This window comes from Calypte anna, chromosome 28 (genome assembly GCF_003957555.1).
Source record: "Calypte anna isolate BGI_N300 chromosome 28, bCalAnn1_v1.p, whole genome shotgun sequence".
Taxonomy (NCBI): domain Eukaryota; kingdom Metazoa; phylum Chordata; class Aves; order Apodiformes; family Trochilidae; genus Calypte; species Calypte anna.
In genome coordinates this window covers 3708923-3729913 of record NC_044273.1, presented here as the reverse complement: position 1 = coordinate 3729913, position 20991 = coordinate 3708923, and the positions used below count along the sequence as shown (strand labels likewise).

Below are 20991 nucleotides of genomic sequence, written 5' to 3'. Positions count from 1 at the left end.
TTAAAACCCAAACCCCATGGATAACCCCAGTCTGCCTCACCAGTTCTACCCCAGTCATCCATTTTTAAATGTCTACTGAAATCCTAAATCCCCCCCTCCCCAACTTTAACCATACACAGAGGTGTGAACTATCCTGCTGTGCACCCACACCAAAAAGTCCTCAAGATCCCCCCCAAAATCCTTCCTGATCCTAAAAGGGATCACTTCTGGGACCAGCTCAAGCTGAACAAAGCTCTGCTGTGAAGCTTCAGAGCCTGGGTTTTGCACTTGGCAAGCACCCATCTCTTTCAGTCACACTAGGGGCACCACCCAAAAGCCTTTTTCAGAGCCAGCTTTTTCCTTACCTTTTTAATTTTCCTATACTCCTGTAAAATTTGATCATGGATGGTCTAGGAAAAAAAAAGAAAAAAAAAGGGAAAAAAAGGGAAAAACAGCTTATTATTTTCAAAAAAGCCCACAGCCCCATGACCTAGTGCAGTAGGTATGCCTTAACTGATGGCTCAAGTCACATTTCCTCCAAATATTGCCCCAAATCTGCTCCCTCCAGGAATTCCATCCTCTTCCCTGGGAGATCTGGTGGCTCCAACCACCTTCACCACCTGGTGCTGACACCAGGAGCACTGAAGGGATCAGCCATGAGCACTACCTGCAGCAGGCACTTAGCTTGGTAGAATAATTGCCATTTCCTCTCCAGCTCAGGCTGGTTTTTTGTGTTTTTTTTTCTCTCCAAGATGTGAAAGTAATTCAGTGAGAAATCACCAAACTCTTAAAGAGAGAGGGAAGGATGTTTGAAGGAGGAAAGGGAGCTTAGCACAATAGGTGCTCTGTGAAAAAATCTGTTTATTATACTCACTGAGCTTTACTTGCTGAAGATAATGAATAGTTAAAGCTCTTTTAAAATCAGGCTGACAAGTTGAATAATGCTACATTATTAAGATCAAAGATTCCAGAGAAACAGATGACCCTGTCCTAACTCCCCTTCCCGATATGCTACCACATGTGCAAATAGGAGGTTTTCTGGCTGGGATACACTAATAGCTTCCAGCAGCTTTTGGCTGAAGACACCAATTGTCTCACTGAGGCCTCTCCTTGTCAACAAGTCCCATGATGTGTGTGCTCCAGCTCGAAAAGGAAAGAGCACTGAGCTGTTTTAAGAACAGGCTCCAGAGCTTGTCAGCTGTGTGTACGTTCTGCATCCACCAATTCTGGGCTGCGGGCAGGAGGTTTGAAGGCACCAAACCCATCATCCCCGGGCTACTCCAAGGAGTAGCAGCCTTGCTGCTTGGAGAACAAGCTTCTCAAGGTGGTGGCCTTGCTGTTTCTACCTTATATTCTTCAGAGCCCTGCAAAAGCTGCTTCAGCTTGGCGTCCAGCTGCGTGAACCGTCGGGTTATCCTCTCTATCCTGGCGTGCAAATCCCTGTACTCATTGTACTCTGCATTGAAGTCGTTCTTGTAACTCTGACGTTGCTCTGAGGAGGAGATGGCTGCGTATTTTCTGCAGGGAGAATGATTTAGTTAATGGTTTTTAGCAAGTTTCTCCCCTCACCTTCCTCCCCTCCCCAGCTGGGACGATGAGCCCAGCGGGCGACTGCGTTTTAAAAACAGCCGTGGGGAGGTTTGTGTTTTAGCAGGCCAGAGGTAACCCCCAGGATCTTTGCCTTGACTTCTGCATCAAACAAGAGAGTGTTTGCTCTCAGCACTTCCTATCTCTGCCAGATAGGGTGGAATCTGCAGGTACAGCAAAGCCTGGGAGCTGCTGAGGGTGTAGGAGGCCGTTCAGATAGCGCTGTAACAGCTTTGCTAACTCCTGCTGTCCTGCAGAACATGGAGTTCTGCAGCTGTGCCAGACCTTGGAACAGCAGGAATATGATGCTTCCAGTGTTAAGGAACAACAAAAAGCATTCATCTATCGTTGCAAAATGCTCACAGTACAACTATGTGGCAAAAGCACAAGAAGAAACCTCCTTGAATAGACTGACTGTGTTTCCACCACCTTCCGGAAAACACCCAACGTGAACTCCACACAGCTCCAGAGCTCATGGGCAACTGATGCACCTTGGAGGCCCCTTGAAGCCCCAAAAAGCTGTTAAAGCTCCCCAAAAAGCTGTTAAAACCCCAATGTTTTGCAGCCAGTCCTCCCTGATGGTAAAAGTCATCTTTTTGTGGGTGGTGACTCTTCATCTGCCACCTTGGGCTGGCTGCAGCACCACCAGCTCCTGCCTGACCATGGATCAACTAAACTTGGCTACCAAATTCAGGGAAAACTTTCACTGTTTTCACATAAGACATAGTCCAGTCTCCAAGAACTGAGTCCTTGCTAAGGGTTGGTATCAATAAGCACTCACCCAGGATATCCTGCTATCAGACAGGGAGGTTGTCCACCCCATGCTGAATGACACCTCCACCATCCAAGCAGCAGTGCCAGCTCTTCTAATGTGAGGAGCTGACAAACCCCACTCAGATCACACAAAAGGTGAGAGAAAAGAGTTCTGGAGTTCATAAACCATACAGGATTTCTTTGGAGTTGAGGAGCTGTAAGATCCCTCTACAGGAGGGAGCAGCAAGTCTGTTGCAAGACAAAAAAATCCCCCAGCCATCTGCATTCTTCTGGATGGTTTTAGCAATGCCAACTTCAAGCAGTTTGCACGGTTCCTACAGCCCAAACCACAATTTTGTAACCATTCAAGAACCCTCCATGTCCTCCAGCCAACTCCAGGGACTGTTCCTGCAGAGCCAACAGTGGATGCCTCCTCCTCCCCTTCCCTCTGGGTGATCCCAGCACAGCCAGACAGATCTGATGGCATTAAAAGCCCAGAGTCATGGCCCAGGGGACATCACCCACAGCTCCACTTTTCTGCTGTCTCAAAGCTTTGTTTATAACAGGTTTGGCTTTATGCAGATTTTTGGCTTTATGCAGAGGGATTTTTGTGCTGCAGCAGACAATAACATTGTTTAATTAACCTCAAGGGGATCTGATTAAAAAGTCAAGAGGTGAAGCAGCTCACATCCTAACCCAGGGGTTATAACCTCCCCAGGAGGACTATTCCATTGCTTTATGGAGATGATCTTGGCTCTGAAGAGGGGGAGAATTTGCTAACCTCTCAAAATCCTTTCTCACCCTGTATTCCTGAACATTAAAGCAGATCATTTCCTCTCCAAGTTTCCAGCTCTACCATGGAGAGGTTTAATCCCTTCAAGGTAGCCAAGGTTTCCTGAAGTACTTCAAGAGTTGGATTATAGGAAGAGAGCCTTGAACTCCAGCTGCAAAGTTGGGTTTTAACCCTTTTTTTTTTTTTTTATTTCCAAAAACCCACCTCACAAGTTCTATCAAGTAACAAAATCCCACAAAAATCCCCATTGCATTGTGATTTTTAGCTTGGAAGAGGATCTCTAAGTGATGAAGCAACTGATAAATATACTTACAATAAATAATCTGGCATTTCTGAAGTTGATGTTGGTACACTAGAATTATTGCATGTTCCATTTAAACCTGAAAAAAATAAAAGCTTGTTTACAGACAATCCTTTAGCTTTAATGCAATTAAACTTCAAACCAGAAACACCCACTTTATGGAATTGTAAAGGATTTGGCTTTGAACTGACAGAGCCAGGAGATCCACAAGAAGGTGAGGGAAACTTCAAGGCTTCTCTGGTATCTGTCTGTCAGCAAAACAGGATCCCCATTAGCCAATGCACCCAGCAGCCAAAAAATCCTGCATTTAATTGGTTTCTAAACACTGCCTGCAGGGAGGGATAACACTGATACCACCACTAAGCTGCAAAACACATTTCTGAGCCCAGAGAAGCAGAGAGCTGAGCAAGGTGGACACAGTTTTCTCTTGACCTTACATTACAGAGATTCCTACTCTTAAAACCACCCCAGGTTCAGGTTCCTACTCTTAATATTCCAGAGAGGTTTTTAAGGTGTGCAGCTTTTCCCTGGTGAGCACACACCAGGTGTTGTCCTCAACCTCAAGCAACCTCTGCAGGACTGACTGGGAGGAAAAAAGGTTTGGCAGGGCTGTTTCTCATCAGCTGAGGGGGGGGGTCCTGCTGAAAACCCTCACCAGAAACTCAGCTGCACCCATGAGAAGACAGCAAACTAGAGGCAAACATGGTTCTTCTTTCCAAGGTGTTACCCAGAGCAAGCAGGACCTCCAAGTGCACCATTTCCCCAGCTGCACAGGCAGGGAACACACAAGCCCTGAGCCTTGCTTCCCCAGATAAACTGGGCTAAAAGAGATTTTTCTCTGAAGTTCCATGGAAAGGTTTTCCTGAGCAGAGTGGGAGAAGGGGCAGAAACCCCCCAGAGTCCCTGTGAACATCCCAGTCCCAATTCCTGCTGATGCTGGCAGCCAGTTCTGCTTTCACCCTTACCTGCCCACCAGCCTGAAAGACTCAGAATGGGGGGGAGGAGGAAAAAAAAAAGAAAAAAGGAGGGGACAGGAAGAAAAGCAGAATTGTTTTGCCTACGAGTGCCACCTGCTGACTGCTGGAAAGGCCCCAAAGGTCCCTCCACCAAACCTCCCAAGAAGAAACTCAGCAGCCTTGGCTGGAGAGGGGGGGCTCAGGGAAGGTTGCCAGCTCCAAAAGGAGCAGGATTAGGCCCCCACCATCTGCATGGAACAAGGGACAGAAGGAAAAGGTCCCAAATGAGATGCTGGCTGGCTGCAGGAGATGCCAGCAGCCACTGACCACATCCTGTTTGGGATTGCTCCCCAGCCCAGCTGGGATTTGGTACCTTGCATCCATCTGCAGGGCAGCAGGACCCAAACCCAACTCCTACTCATTGCCAAAGAGCCAGGCATGAAAACTGGAAAACTTTGGAAAGCAAAGCAGGAAAGGTGATAAAGGGTCAGCAGAAAAAAAGAAAGAATTTGGGGGATTTTTGGGATACTGACAAAACCCCCCCCATCTAGAGAGAGAAGGTGTGGCTGGCCCCAAGTGGGCAAGGCCATGGGGAAGAAAAAAAACAACTTTCCCAGCCAAAAGCACAAAAATGAGCTCACAAAGTAGGAGAAGCATCTGAAAACTGTGGCTCTGCAGGGCCACACCATGGGCAGAGCTGCTGCCTGCCATCCAAAACCACTGGGGAGCAATCAAAATGTGTCCTGTAGGTGCTCCAAAGGCTGTGGGGGAAGGTGAGAGCTGACATCTTATTAATCCCTCTGCCCTGTGAAGCTCTTTTTTTTTCCCCAGGAATTCAAGAAATCAGTTTCCATTTCCAGTTGGTGTCTTTGCTGAGCCAGAACTGGATGATTTTCAAGCACCAAGTGCTAAGAGGAACTTTGTGACCAAACAGAGCAAAAGGAAAACAAGAGGGATGCAAAAAAATACTTAACAACAGGTCAGGGCTGCAATATTCCCAGAGGCTGGAGGGGAGGTCCCACCACTCCAGGAACTGTAAGAAAGCCTAATGAAACAGAAACCAGGAAAGCTGCAGGCCCTGGCAAGGGAATGGATGGGATTAACCAATATATATTCTCTGCTCTCACTGCTAAGGTTGTGGAGAAGTCAGAAATGTGCTGGTTTGATGGAAAACATTTTCATTGCATCCCAAGGGGTTGCAGATTCCTGGTGAAAAGATTAACTCAGAATCCTAGCAGGATACAAAAGGGAAGCTCAGCCAGAAAGAGTTGGTTGCTCTAACAGCATTTATCACAGGGCTTATCTATCAGGTTTTTTTTTGTCCCCAATATTAAAAGCTTTTGTGCCTAACTTTTCATTACTGAGTGAAAACTCCAGAGGCAGCCACGACAAACCCAAAGGCAAGCAGCAGAGCTGTCAGCAATTGAGCAGCACTGCTTTTTTCCACCAGATCTTGCTGCCTGCCTTTCATCCCCACGGATTAATCCGACTTTTCATTTAGCAAGGAGAAACATGACACGGGCTGAGGCAGCCCCAAACAGCCTGAAAGGTTAAACAGGAAAAACCTGATAGCCTCTTTTGAGAGGAAAGGTGTTGGTCGATTTGTAGGTAGGGACAGAGAGATGATTTTGTTAATCACAGGGGCTCTGCAACCTTTTCCCTCAGATTTATCCTCAAGAAATCCCCAACAGCTGATCCTGCCATTAGGATGGGGGGGGAGGGACCCTTTGGACACTACATACCTGTGACCTGTTCCTGGGGAACACTACCTAAGTCAGCATTTTTTATTACTTCACAGTCCTGCTTCTCCTCTTTGCATTTCTCTTCGTTTTTCTTCTCCTTCCTCTCTTTCTCTTTGTCTTTGTGCTTTTTGGATTTTTTCTTGCTTTTGACGTAGGGGCTGCAGTTGTGCTTGCTCGTTTGGGGACAGTCTGTTGACAAAGGATGAGTCAGTCTATCAGCAGGCTCTGGGTTCTCACAGTCTCTGCCGTTGTGAGTCAGGTCGTTGCTGACATCCGAGAGGGGGTCGTGAGGTCTTGGCAGCTCCAGGACCGGGAGGTTGGAACCAGAGCTGACGGGTTCGGGAAGAGGCGGGGGCAGGGATGGGGCAGGGGCTGGGATGTCCTTCCCGTTGGAAGAGTTCAGTTTCCCGTTGAAAGTTGGTTGAGTTCGGTGAGCCAAGTGGGAGATCCTGGGTTTTTTGTTGGCTAAAGGATCGATAAACTCCAGAGGTTGGGATCGTTTCTGCAAAGGGGAAAAAAAAAAAACCAAAAAAAAAACACAAACCAAGGTTGGAGGGCAGAGTTTTGGCTGCTGTTACCACTAGGTGGTGGTGCGATCCCAGAGAATGAGGAGGAGCCCCACAGAAAAGAGCTTTGCCCTCCAGGAGAGCTGCCAGCAAGTGTCCCAACTCGGAGTTTGTTGGAGGAGAAGATCCTGCAGAAGTTGGTTCCCAAAAGTCACTCCTGGTGGGAGAAACCATCACATCCCCCCAAATTATTGACCCCCACTACCCAGATACAACCCAGCCTGCTCCCCCTGCTTCAAATCCAGCCCTTTAGAAATAAAACCCCATCCTTCACCTTCCTCCTCCTTCCTCTCTTAGCAGAGAATGGGAACAACCAGGAAAACATCTGTCCTGGTTGTGGCACCACATTTAGAGCACCTCCAAAGTCTTCCTTCACCCGTGAAGGAAAGATGGGCTCAGTCAGACCTCGGGATTTTTCCTCAGACCTTCACAAATTCTGCATTTTACTCCCAACAGATTTTACCAGCTCTGCAGTCAACAACTTCACCCTCACAATACCCACTCCTTCCCCTTCTCAAGAAAGGCATTTCCCAGAAGAGGTGAGCAAGTGTCAACTCTTCCCAGAACTGAAGGCAGAGCAGGACACACGTAGAAAAGCCACGTTGCGTGGCCCAACATGACCTGAAGATCCCTTTTTTAAAATAAAAAGTGTAGGAAGAGAAGTGGCTCCAGACTGTCCCCATCAGCCCTACCTGGACAGCACAAACAGGGCTTGGAGAAGCTCTGGCTGTCTGTACCTCAGCCTGCAGATTGTGGGTTAGAAGCTGCACTCTGGTAGAACCCATTGGTTCTTCACACCAAGGCAGAGCCAGGATGATGCTGTGGGGCTCAGGCCAGCCCAGATTACCTTGGAGAACCATCAGTGCAGCAGTGTGTGCTCCTGCCTGGCAGCACAGGGCTGCAGGAACTCTTGAGGTCAGATTATTTAGTGCCAGGAGGAAAACAAGTGACAGTTCTGGGTATTTCTTTTGGATACCTGACTGTTTTTCTTCACGTCTCGGGCAGGGCTGCAAATGGAAATGTTGTTCCGTCACAGCAGCTCTGTCAGGGAGCCACCAACTTGCTCCATCCTCAACCTCCCAACTTCTTATTTCTCTCTGCTCACTCCAGGGTCTGAGGGACACTGCTGGGAAGCAAGGAATCCTTCCCACTCATCCAGGTACTTCTGAAGAGCAGCTCCAGGGGCAAGGCCAGCACACGCCTAACTGGCTGTGCAACATCCCTGCTGCCTGCCCCACGGAGCACGGTGTCCTGCTGCACCAAGGAGGGGCTGTTTGCTTTGATTGCAGGGCTCAGGAAGAGGTGACAGATCTAACAAGTGCCACTTTTTACTGTCATTTCTCCAAAGCCAACAAGCACCAACCTCACCTCCTCACTTCCGAGGTCTGCACACACGATGCCCACTCGGCCATGCTCCCTGCCCAGACCTACCTTGTTCTTTGCCTTCATTCCACAACTCAACTTTCCCAAAATATTCTGCATTCCAGACTACCAAAATCCCCTGCTGGGACTGCAAGCATTAGCAGGCATCCCCCTTCTCTAAATAGAAACTGCAGCTGAAGAGGATCAAAAAATACGAGGGCTCACAAGGAAAGCTGCCTGTGGTTTGCTGGAAAAACAGCCCCTGCTCAGTTCCCCACTGGCCTTTTCCAGATCCAAACCAACCCAAACCAACCCATCCCCCCAATTTTTGATAGGATCCTTTCAAGAGATGAGAAACATCCCCCTTTCAGACCCTTGAATCTTTCAAAAATCCTCCAGCCAGCAGCCAGATCATTTTTCAACCTGCATTTTTGGGGGTTTTTTTTTGCAGGATCAGGTAAAGCAAAACCCAAGCCCTGAGCAGCACTCTGCCTTTCAATGCCAACTCAGATGGAGGGGATCATTCTTTGTTCACCCACAGCAGAGCAGGAGTAGATTTGGAATCAGCCAGCTGGCAAATAAGTTGCCCAGTTCTGGTTCTCAATAGAGAATTGCTTCCCTCTCCCTGCCAGAAAACACATAATTTCTTTACCTGCTAATATTCTTTGCCACTAATCCTCAGTGTGTCTGTCCAGACAAGTAGGCATTACACATTCCACTGGCAGGAGAAGAATAAATACTCAACTTGTCTGGGCTGACCCACAGCAGAGAAGGGAAGCTGGCATTTCAGAAGAAATCTTTGTGCTGAGAGATCCTGAGAAGAGCAGGGCCAGGCTCTGCTCAACACCCCTGCAAAATGAGGATGGAAAACCAGGGAAATCTCCCCCTTCTACAGCTCCATGCTCTGCTGTCTCAAGAAACCCAAGAGCAGCCCAACCTGCCCCTGTTCTGTCATGGCAATTAGGTTGCAAAAGGTCAAGGGTTGTTTTTTTTTTAATAACTCAACCATGTTTAGGAGCTACTTATTACTGCTTGGTTCCAGTCAATTATTTGTAATGAGTAAAACACAAAGCTCACTCTCCCAGGAACTCCAAGAGGGATTTGTAGGCACTGGGAAAAGAATTTAGCCCTTAAAACTAAACCTGAAAACACACTGGCAGAGATCTTCCCCATAGGCCTGCACTGAACCACATCCAGAGGAGAGACAGATGCTGAGGAAACTCAGAATTAGACTCTAACTTAATAAAACTGAAAAAAAAAATAAAAATCAAGCTACCCAACAACCTCTTGACCCTCCAGCCTCCAGCAGCAGGTGATTTCAGCCTGCAGACAGGCTGAGCACCTCAGCCTGGCCTCAGCTCCAACATCCAGCTCCATCCAGAACTCACAGAGCCAGTTTCTGGGGTTTCTGGCTCTGTTTTGGGCAGCCCCAACCCTCCTGGAGAGGGATCACCCACCTGAGGAGGAGAGCTGGAGTTCACATTATCTTTGGGTGGACTCAGGGAAGGTGCTTCTCCTTGAAACCCACTGATGTTCTGGGACTGACAGAGTTTCCTGAAATAAAAATAATAATTAAAAAACAAAAAAAACCAAAAATCCCAAACCCACAAGAGAATTTAGGGCTGCTCAGATCCCCTGCTTGCCAAGCCCCAAAGATGGGATTTCAAATCTTCCCCAAAACTTTGTAGGCTCCAATTCTGCCTGATGAAGGTGCCATGGGAACAGCTTGTTCAGGCTCTTGAAGTTTTGATCTCAGACAAGATCTAGGAAGAAGAAACCACGACAGGAAAATCTCTCCCAAGAACAGAGTAATTGCTCCTCTCTTTTCTTGCCTTCTCATGATTTTTGTCATTCTTTGGGAAGGGACAGTCAGTTGTGGCAAGAGGGAGGAGGCAGGCTGAGCTATCAGACCCACAAGAGGATTCCCTGCCCATATGGAACAGATTTTCTGACAGTTTTACCTCTTTTCTCTTGAACTGGTGATGTAAATATTAAAACAAATGAATGACAACCTTAGGAAAAAAAAGACCCACTTATAGTTTGGTAAAAACTGGCACTGAATTGCCCAAGTGTAAAGGCCAGAGATATTCTTGCTGCTGCAATGGGATTGCAAAGTAAAGCAGTATTTACACTGATTTCTGCTGTGTTTGCCTCCCCCAGTTAAAACTGACTTCCCCAGAAAATTCAAAAAGCAAAAATGCTGCAAAGGGGCTGAAAATCAAGTTCAGATGTTGAGGAGTGAGCTCTCCCACTCCCCAGCACCATTAAAACTTCATTTTACAGGAACAGTGATGGTATTATTAGTCCACTAGGGTTTACTTTTAGGGCTTCACAATAATACTTTGAAGTTGCATCATGCAAAAGAGAATGGTCTGGAGCTGTGGAATTCAACAAGCACCAGGAACTTCATGTAGCAAAAAAATAAAATAAAATTAGAAGTATAATGCAAGTCATTCTAATTGGGAAATGTCTGAGGGCACATTGGTGCTGGGTGTCTCCAGATTTTGGGGTACAGTAACTCAAGAAAAGTACTCAGAGTTTGTGAGGACAGAAGGGGAACAGTGAAACCCCCCCAAAGCCCCTGGGGAAAGTGGCTTTTTGAAGTTGCTGCCTGCCAGGAGCCAGGAACTTTGTGTCATCTCCTGCTGTGTTCATGATAGATTTAAAACAAGGGAATGAAAAGCAACTGCTCTTAATCCAGCAGCTCTTGCCACAGCAGAAAACCCATTTCAGTACAGCAGGAGGATGCACAAACTCCTGGCTCCTCACATGGGTTCCCTGTTCTCATCTTTACAGGTGTGTTAATTACTGCAGCCCATCAACCAGCCAGGGGCAACCAGAAACTCAGAGGCCAGGCAACAATTGGCTGGATCCAGGCAACCAGCCCTACATAAAGCCCTACATCTGCTGCCTCTGCCCTTTTTCTGAAGGTTTTGTTGGGTTATTTTGGTTTTTTTTTCACTCTCCTGTCTTCAACCCTGCCTGTTTTTTCCATTTTGTAGCCTCATCACCTGCATTGGCTGAGCAGGTTTTTGTTTGGACAGTTGAATGCATCCTTTCCAAGGTCTATTTTTAGACCTTCACATAACTGAATGCCACAATTGGAGAAAAAAAGCAGTTAACAGGGCTCTCTGCAGGGAAAAATGAACTTTTTGGAGAGCCATAAAGATTGCATGGTGGTTGTATTTTTCCACTTAGTTCTAATTCAACATCAAGGCCATTTAAGAGAGTTGGAGTTTTCTTTAGCACACCAAAGAGCTTCAAAGTCCCAAGTTTCTGGTGGTTTAACAAAGTCTCAGAGCCAAATGGGCTTTCAAATCATGGAAACTGTTCAAACAGAGCACGTTCAACTTCATCTTAACCCAAAATGAAAGAAAAGAAATCCCCAAACCAAATCAAAATCCCAGTCTTAGGAAAAAAAAAAATCTACACTAAGTCAGGAAGAATCACACTGAAAACCCTGAGAGGGAAAGAGCAACACTCAGAGCAGAATTCTCCTTCAGGAATCTAGGAGATATCTTTTATTTTCTTGTTGCCTGTCAGCCAAAAGCTTCCCAAAGTTATCTTGACTTCTAGCCACTGAACTGGCCCAGTATTCAAGCTCCAGCAATTAGAAAAGGTGGAATAATTTACCTAACAAGGATCCTCTTCAGCAGCTGCTGATCTCCTTCTGAGTAGCCAGGCCAGTCCTTCTGCACTTCTTTGTATACACAATCTTTCAGTGTGAAAGTGCTGTCCTTGGCACTCAGGTTTGCCACCTGAAACAAAACAATTTTCAAGGAATTGTTAGGGTTTTTTGTTTTCTCACTTGTCCTAACAAAACAGGTCTAAGATGCAGGGAGAATCTCAGGAGTTTCAAGAGAACAAGGACCCTGTGCTTAATTTCCTAATTATTGACATTATTTAATCAAACTGTGCTTTTCCTTTGGCCTTGTCACTGGCAAGAGTTTACTGGGAGTTCCCAAAGCATACCCAGCTTACTGGGAAGCAAGTCCTATCTAAAGTGATTATTCAGCTGGGATCAGCTGGAATGGTGCTTATGGAAATCCCTGGAAAGAAAACCCTCCTGGAACAGGCAGTTCACTTCTCACACTTGGCTGATAGCACAGCAGTGCAGTTTAGGAGCTGATAGAGGAGCTCTGGGGGCAGAAGCTTGGTTAACAATTGCCAGAAGAGAAATTCTCCCTCCCAAACCAAACAAGGGACAGAAAGCAACTTTCTTTCTCAAAGAGAACACCTTGGTGATCTGTACTGGGAGGTTGAGAGCATTGGGCTCATCTGCTGGATTTCAGAGAGGAGAATACTACTTCAGGGCAGGACCCAAACCTGTGACCAGCAGCTTACAAACCAGGGTTTTACAATAAAGCACCCAAATCATGTGCTGAGGTTTGCTTGCACGAGAAGCTTGCTGACATTTTGTACAATTCTTTTGTGTGTAGTTTCCCCACAAAACTCTGCCTGGTGCCTGCAGGGATAGGAAACATTGCTAGAACTGGCAGAGCTGTGGGAGAATGGAAAGAAGTTGTTCAGAGTTCTCCTGCTTTCTCCTTTCCACAGCTCGACTGGAAATTTCACTTCTTGCTGCTGGTTACAGCTGAAAAACAAAGCCCAAAGCAAACAGCCTCAATTCACCTTTCAGATAATGTCCTGGTGAACCCCCTTAGGTGATTTTACAAGAGTTTAGAAAGAAAACACAGCTTTAAATTTGGGTTTTTTTCCAGAGAAGGGACACGGAGGTGGCCGAACGCTGCGCCCATAGCCAGCAACACATCCCAAACCCACTGCTTCACCTGCCCAGTTTGACAACTGGTTTGCACTGGAAACTGGAAGATGCTTTTATTCAGTCAGTGGAAATATTGGGCGCTGTTTAAAGGTTGGTGTTCTCCACATCTGGCTCCCTTCAGGAGCTGGTTGTGCTGATAGATTTCTGTTCTCCAAGCAGCAGGCAAACAGGCTCAGAAAAACAAGTGAAGGAGTGGAAAGTCCTGAATTAACTGAGGATGTCAATTCCTCTGCTTTTGCTTTAGGGAGACTACGACCTATTACTAAAAAAGAAACCACCATAATCTAGAAACTTAAAAGCAAAAAGCACCAACCCAGCAAAGCTCTCCTGATAAGCAAAAAATTAAAAGCTGGGTTATCAGTTGACACGACCAACACTTTGTTTTTCCTTTCAGTTCTGTCAGCTTTCCAAAAGCCTGAGCCAAAATACAAGAAGAATTTGAGCCGTGTTTTACATTTAGATATCCCAGTAAACATGCCTGAGAAACAACAGCAAAGCCAGGTTCTCTTTCAAAAACCCTCCCTGCTGCTCGGCAAGGCTTGGAGCCCAGGCAGGAGAACAACAGCTCAGATTTTCTCAGCACAGAGGCTGAGGAGTTGCTACCTCCTTGTTTTGCTGGTGTGGGACTCTGCAAGCTCCACCCCAAGCCTACCCAAAAATAGAAAGCTTGCAAAATGAGGCAAAAAGGCCATGAGGAACACAGAGTCCTCCCAGAGATGCAAGAGCACGATGAACCCCACACACCTCGACGTATTTAGACATGGAGCTTTACTGCAGCCTGTAATTTTTAGCTTATCTGTGTCTGCTTGTGGATGGAAGCCCTGGGAGTGCTGAAAAGGAGATTAAGTTCAGCAGCAAATTTACAGCCAAATCAGCATTCAGCCCAAGCAGGCTGACACCCTGGGTGCTGCCACACACACAGGAACTCGCCTGGTAGGGGTTTGTGAGAGGCCTGGCTTAAAGGTGATGATCAGAAATAGTGTTTCTAGCATGAAACTTATGGATAGCCTTCAAAAAGGTGCTGAAAAGAAGGCTGGTGCAGCTGGAAAATGAAGGGCTGCAGGATTAAAATCTAGGGAAGGAGCAAGTTGTGCCAGTAATAACTCTATTTGCAGCATGACCTGCCCTGTGCCCTTGGGCAAACTCACTCCTCACTGTCTCATGCTTTTCAGCTCTGCAAAGGAGTAAAAAAACTTAATACCAACGTAGAAGAGGGCAGCTGCAGTGTTTAAATAAATAGCCATGCTGTGCCCAGCACTGGGAGAGCAATAAAGGTGTTTACTGCAGTTCCTGAAATGGCACCTTCAAGAGGAGTCCAAGTGTTAAGGGCTGAATCAGCTTGGAGACAGCTCTCAGCCTTGACACACAAATAACATGCTTTGCAAGAACCTGCCTGATCTTCACACCTAAGCAGCTGCACTCCTAAGCAGGAAAGGCACTGACAAATGGGAAGATGGAAAGCTTAATGGAGAAGGACATAATTTTATCCTTCATGTAGGAAACGTGATGTGGAGCAACACATAACGTGGTGCTTTGTGGCCATGTTCAGAGCAACACGTTGATTCACAGGTTTCTAACAAACCCAACAGGTTGTAAATCTTCTGTTGGATAATTCTTCCTGTGCCCAACCAGAAGAGTTCCTCTGGAGAATCAAAATCCTACAGCTCAGCTGCACACACCTAAACTGGGGTGTAGACAAGAGAGGCCTCTGCTACCTCTAGTAGAATATAATGTGAATTACAAACTGTTGTTCTGTAGCCCTTGGAGAGACACTCAGCCACAGCTTGGAGACACAACAGGTTAGGTTCAGCCTAGCACAGTTCTGAGAAGCCATCTGTTTCCCTTTACCTAAACCATTGCCTTCAGCAGAGTACAAACCTGTTGCAGAAGGTTGTCCAGCAAATCCTTGTCCTGCTGAGCAAGTCCATCCTTCTGCAATCTGAGTATAAGTTCAGGCTTCTTATAAGGCTTTAGTGCCAGTAAGTGCACAACCCTATCTTTGAAGGGTCTCTGAGAAATGGCACTATTGCCCCTCTTTATTGCACTGGCAAGGTTGACGGGCGTTGGGCGCTTCCTGGAGGGAACAGCATCAGAAGCTCCTGGGGCAGGTTTACGCACCTGAACCTTTTTGCCTAAAAATGAGATGAGAACAGTGAACTGCAGCAGTCACCTCACAAAGGCCAGTGGTCTGTCAGCATCTACACGGAGTTTGGGACACCACCTGAAGAGCTAGAAGATGACAGTGAAGGACAAACAACAACCAGGACACCCCATCCATCCCGAAACGACCGTACCCAGGGGTTTTAGGATTCGTGACGAGCTTGGAACAAGTGAGCAGCAACACCAAGCTCTGGAAACCTGAGATTATTGGCCACAAGCTTACATAAAGCTCTCTTTGTCTGCCAGCTTTGCATTTATCCCAAGTGCATTTCATTCATCCCAAGTGCACGTATCCTCACGACTAATCTGACCATTTTTTTTTTTTCTCCCCCCTCCCCATGAGAAGCAAATTCTGCATTATTATGTAGAGGAGTTGAAATCTGGAGTGGAAAGCCCAAAACTGGTCAGTGAGTGGCTCCCTGCTGCTGATCTCAGCAAAAAACTGCTACTCCAGCAGATGTTTCTGTTTGCAGAACAATAGGAACTTTATGGGGCTGGGTCCCACCTCCCTTCCCCCCCTGCCAAGCAGAGCAGCGTGAATGGGGTCTCACCCAGACCCATCAGCCTGCCCTCTGTTCTAACCACCCCTCCAACCCCACTGATGGAGATGTCAGAACATGGAGCTACCCCTGAAGTTCATCCCAAAGCCCTTCCTCACACCTCAATCCCAAATGGGGCTGTTTCTGGCAGCATTCAACCAGAATTTGCTTTTCCTGCTCCTGTTGCAAAGCAGCTCGAGCTGAAAGCCTCAGGCATGGCCCACACCACTTGCTAAAGCACAAAGCAAGAGATTTTCTTGTTTTCAATCCAAACACAGGTCACAAAAGCAGCAAATGGGAAAAAAAAAAAAGCCTATTTGTAGGTTCCAAGGTCTAAAGCAGGGAGCTGCAATCAATAATCACTTTGGTTGGAGAAAGTGACCTTCAGCAGGCCAAACAACGTCCAACATTTACTGTAAGTGTCCTGGAGGTTTATTTCAGCATGGCAATTCTCCACTGCTAGGAAGCAATGTTTTCAACTGACTCATCTGAAGATACTGGTGACTGTCTGCAGTGTTTGTTTTACTGAAATGCAGATTGCATAACTGAGTCCCCATTTCCTGGCTTTTTAGTACACCCCAAGCTGATGCAAGCAAGTCCGACCCATCAGGGTTGAGTTAAGAAGAGAGGGAGAAAAAAAAAACCCCAACAATTCACATGTTCAGCATCCTAAAATTCAGAGGTCAACTGGACTTTAATTCCAGAGTTGGGAGAAGAAAAGATCTATCAGCTTTCTAGAACTCCCTTCACTCCTGCCAGGTCATGAACAGCAAAAACACACGGGGAGGTTTCCACTTAAGGCTGGAACCAAAATGTGCAATGATAGGGGGAAAAAAAGAAAAAGTTAAGCCAGAACACAAAGTCTTTTAAAATATTTATCCATGTGCATATGTATCTATATATACACACACATATTTAGTGTATATAAAGCACACACAGCCCCCTGCAGCCCTATTTCCATACACACTCACTGGAGTGTCAGTGCCCATCTCCACTGTTCTGTTAAGCTCCAATTTCAACATTTCATATAAATTCTTCCCCATCTGAGCTGCCTGGAATGACTGCTGAGGTTTAAGTGCTGAGCTCTGTGTTCTCATGGAAATGTGAGAGCCAACCTCCTCCCTCCAGACCAGCCTGGGAGTCAATCAGCTGATGGGCTGGCACACCAGAGACGTGCAGATCCCACACCAGCACTGTCCTTGCTCAGCCTCTTCCTTCTTGGATTTTCTTCCCTCCTGCTATCTTCTAGCTGCAGTCTGCACTCCACTCCCCTGTTTTTGAGGTGGTCCTACCATAAATGTTTTAAGAGGAGTAGTTTTCAATCAAAAGTTTTGCTCCATCTTTCCAGGAAGTAATCTGCTTTGAGAATCTTCTCCCTCCCAAACCCAACGACTTCATCCACTTACTCAAATGTTCTCAGATATAAACTAAATGAAATAATCTGCTAGTCTACAGGAAATCAATGCATTTCCTTCCTGATTACCATCTTATTTCTCAGCTTTAAGCACTTGGCTGATAAAACAATGAGTCAGGGTCAGTTCTACACTTTGCAACTCACCATTCCCATCACTGACATCCTCTGAGAAGAGACTGTTTGCAGAAAAAAACCAAAACAAAACCACAAGCAAACAGCTGGCTCAAGAAAATAAAAATGAAACTCCCACTTTCTGGTTAATATGTGTGCCCAAAGTTTGAGACCAGACTTTCAGCTGGGCCCTAAGCCCAAAGGGAGGTCTCTGCAGGCTCTTTCTGGAGCCCACCAATGTCTGGCAGAGTTTTATTTCCTTCCCTAAGACCCTCCCTGTCACAATAAGATGGTTTGTGTCAGGCTGCAGTCAGCAGCAGTGCTTTAGTCTCTTTGTGTACCAGCACAAGGGCACTGCTGTCTGCAGCTGAGATGTTGCATGTGGTGGCTTCAAGTGCAGGCAGGTGTGGGGGACAACAGACGTGGCACATTGGAGCTGACTTTGTGAGGGTGGATCTGATGATTCTGAGGGATCAGCAGGCTCAGCATCACCACACAATAAACATGACCTGGCCCCAGAGGGATGGGACTGCACCCAGAGCCCACCACACGTGTTCTGGGGTGAAGATGGAAGCCACGAAGAAGCAGCAGCATCCTAAGAAACCAAGACACCCACAAGGAACTACCAGATGCTTGTTCAGACTTCCATGGGCAAGCAAAACAAACATCAGGGTTTGACTTCAGAGGTGAAAACATCCCCAAACCTTGAGTAGTTTCTTACCCACGTATCTGCCCCCGGGTTTGATGAGGATGGCGTTGCGGCTCCTCGTCTCCTCCTCTGCCTGGGCCATGCTCTGCCTTGCCTTCTGGTAGGAATCATCAGTAGCACACACAGTGATTTTATCCTGTATGCTTCCCAGGCAATCCAGGTGGATGTTGCCATTGCTGAAAAAAAAAAAAAAAAGGTGCAATGGGAAAAAAAGAAAAAAAAAAAAATTTCTCCTCCCAAGCCAGAACTGCTCACTGGGGTTGTGGGGTTGAATAACTGGATGTTAGGGAAAAATTCTTCACCATGAGGGTAGTAAGACACAGGAAAAGGTTGCCCAGGGATGCCCCATCCCTGGAAGTGTTGAAGGTCAGGTTGGATGAAGCCTTGTGCAGCCTGGTCTGGTGGGAGGTGGCCCTGGCCACGCAGGGGGGTTGGATCATGGTGACCTTTGAGGTCCCTTCCAACCCAACCCATTCTAATAAAACAATAATAATAAATACACACATGCACACAGAGTAGACTCTAAAAAGAAATAACATGTGTTAAGTTACTACAAAGACTCTAAAAAGAAATAACATGCATTAAGTTTTGCTCTGGCTCATTTGGGGAAAAAATTCTCCAGAAGATATAGATGTACAAACACACAAATAGCTGTATAAAAGGTTCCTTTTGCTGTGCCACTCACCTAGATACATACTGCTGGATACAATCAAAACTCCCTTGAGGGCTGTCCTTGCCAATATTTGAAAGATAAAACGTGAAAGTCCTCACTTCTGTGGGTCGATCAGGCCTGGGGATTGTGATGTGCTGTTTGGGAGGAGAAAAAATATTGGTCACTTGGGCAGCCTCTGCACTACCAGAAAACCTAATTATTTCAGCAGTCACTCTGCTTTATGGCCATTTTGCAATCCACTAGAAGTCAGGCATAGGGATTACTGCAGAGGAGACTGAAAAGCAAGAAAGATTCAAGCTGGCAAAACTTGAGGCACTGGAAAAAGAAAAGAGGGGAGGCAGATGTGAAAGAGCAGCTGAAAAGGCAGCTCTGTCTGTAACAGAACAGAGGGCTGGGCTGGCGGGCTGCTGTCTTCAAAGCAGAGCCCACAATCATCTTGTTCTAGGAATCTGACCCAATTCTATTGATTCAGGCTCAAAACAGCCTTGCTAGCACTGTTTATATTCAATTTAAAGCCTGTGTGCTGTGTTTCTTTAGAATTAGTGATCCAGCACTAAAGGCAGCAGTGGGCAGGTCACTAGGTAACATGCTTATTCTTTTTGAAGAGATTATAATTCCATAACGAGATTTCATGGCTCACAGTGGAGTGTGACACTGCTGCTAAATTAAATATTTAATCAAGCACTAAGTGTGCTCCACAGACAGTGATCTGCATTGTTTTCCCCCCCCCCTCCTCCCTAACCATTCATTTTTCAAACCGTTTTCCCCTCTGCCTTCAAGCTCCAGCATAAATCTCAGCATCCCAGCTCCTACTCTCACATCAATATCTGATCATTAAGATGGCTTCCAGAAACCCAGACAGAAGGGACATCAGCTTCAAGCCTATTTTAGGCTCTGCTCAACCACACTGATTTATATTTACCCAGATTTGCCACATCTATGCACAAAATAGACGTGGCCCAGCAAACCCAGCCGCCGCATCCCCAGCTGAGTCTGTGTGCTCAGCAGCAGATGCAGGAAGGTTTCTAGGTGGTTTCCTTTCACCTCGGATGTCTGCAGCAGCCTGGAAACCCAAGAGCATCTGTGCCACTTTACAAAACCACAGGGAGGTTCTCAGAACCTGCAAGAACCACTCTTGTGTGACCTGCATCGAGCTCTTTCCATTTGCTCTCCCGACAGCCCAGCCAGCCCTCAACACAGACCTCCCTTCTTTTAAAAGCCAAGAAACCCAGACTTGAGACATCCCAAAGGGACAAGTTCTACCCCTCCAGCTCCTCCCAAACAGGATCTGGATCTAAAAATACTTGGAGAAGGATTTGGTGGTGACCCTCGGCGCTCCGTTATCTCCTGGGCCAAACGTGCTCCTCCATAGCCTTGAGCTCTTAATCTGTCCCAGCACCCTCTGCCTCCACCCATCCAGAAGGAATAAAATTCTCTCCTGCTTTACAAGCTAGCTGAGAAGATGCAAAAAGTCAGCTATGCAAACAGGAGCTGGGGGGTATTTTACACTTGGTGCCCTTCACCCCCTCACTAATTTGCCGGGGTGAGAAGTTAAACACCAAGGGTCAGTTCAGCTTCTTCACAGGTCTGTAAAATAAAACCTGGAGGATGTAACCAAATCCTATAATCATACACAAGAATTAATTGCTTCCACCTCCTGAGTTACCACTGTAAAAGCCCAACTCTGGCATTTTTTTGGTAGAGTTTCTGCAGCTTCTCCAAAGGACGTCAAACGAGAGAGGAGCACGAGTCCCTCGGGTGTGAAACTTTGCTCACCCCAGTACTGAAAAGTGTAACAGATGCAAACTGGCCCTTATCTGGAACTGGCCCTTATCTGGGAATTATTTTTAGCTGAAACAGAAGGTTTCTCAAGCCACCAAATCAGCATGGTAACTGCTTTGAGGGAGCCCTAATTTTGGTGCCGAGTAGTACGCCAGTAACCATAGACACTTCAAAATAGCTCAGTACAGATGTGACTTCTGCCTTTTTTTTTTTTTTTCCCCTTCTTTTTTTTTTTTCCCTCTTTCAAGTAACATTCATCTGTGTACAGCTCGTTCTGAATGGCAGTTTCAGCTTCCTCTATTAATACCAGCTTCAGTTCATCCCAAGAAACAGGGGGGGCAACGTCACATTTTCCAACCACGTCAAGTTCAGACGTTTTGTTCCCAACAGTCACGTTTTAAAGCTGCAGGAACACACAAGTATTTGGCACCTGAAGGCTGGTTTTTTTTTTTTTCCCTTCTCTCCCCATTCAGTTCTTTCCCTCCTCCCCCTGCCCAGTAAATAAACACCTGCAAATTTAACCCAACTCCATCTCCAGTTTTGGACAGGCTTCTACTAAACAGAAGCATCTTCAGCCTTTCTCCAGCTACTACAGCTTGTAAGGCTTTGGTATTCCAACTCCTAAATTCCAACAAAGTGCTCCAGATTCCATATAAACTTATAAAACTACCCAAGAAAATCCAGTTCATGATGAAAAAGTCATGAACAGATGCTGCTCTTAAGGAATAGCCAGATAATCCCAACTTCATCACCTCGGAGTAACACACACTGCTAGTTACCA

The 20991-nt window shown here is 46.4% G+C and overlaps 1 protein-coding gene across 3 annotated transcripts in view; it reads right to left on the bottom strand.

Annotated features, from left to right (window-relative positions):
• Window positions 1-20991, bottom strand: part of ELL (elongation factor for RNA polymerase II) — a 50384-nt gene that overhangs the window by 3595 nt on the left and 25798 nt on the right. For all 3 annotated transcript variants that reach the window (XM_030466228.1, XM_030466230.1, XM_030466229.1), the window contains exons 3-11: window positions 18441-18562; window positions 17768-17931; window positions 14701-14954; window positions 11673-11797; window positions 9497-9593; window positions 6112-6613; window positions 3426-3492; window positions 1326-1497; window positions 345-389 (exon numbers count right to left, since the gene is read on the bottom strand). In XM_030466228.1, the coding sequence (XP_030322088.1) occupies window positions 345-389; window positions 1326-1497; window positions 3426-3492; window positions 6112-6613; window positions 9497-9593; window positions 11673-11797; window positions 14701-14954; window positions 17768-17931; window positions 18441-18562 (1548 nt within the window). The remainder of the gene's footprint in view (window positions 1-344; window positions 390-1325; window positions 1498-3425; window positions 3493-6111; window positions 6614-9496; window positions 9594-11672; window positions 11798-14700; window positions 14955-17767; window positions 17932-18440; window positions 18563-20991) is intronic.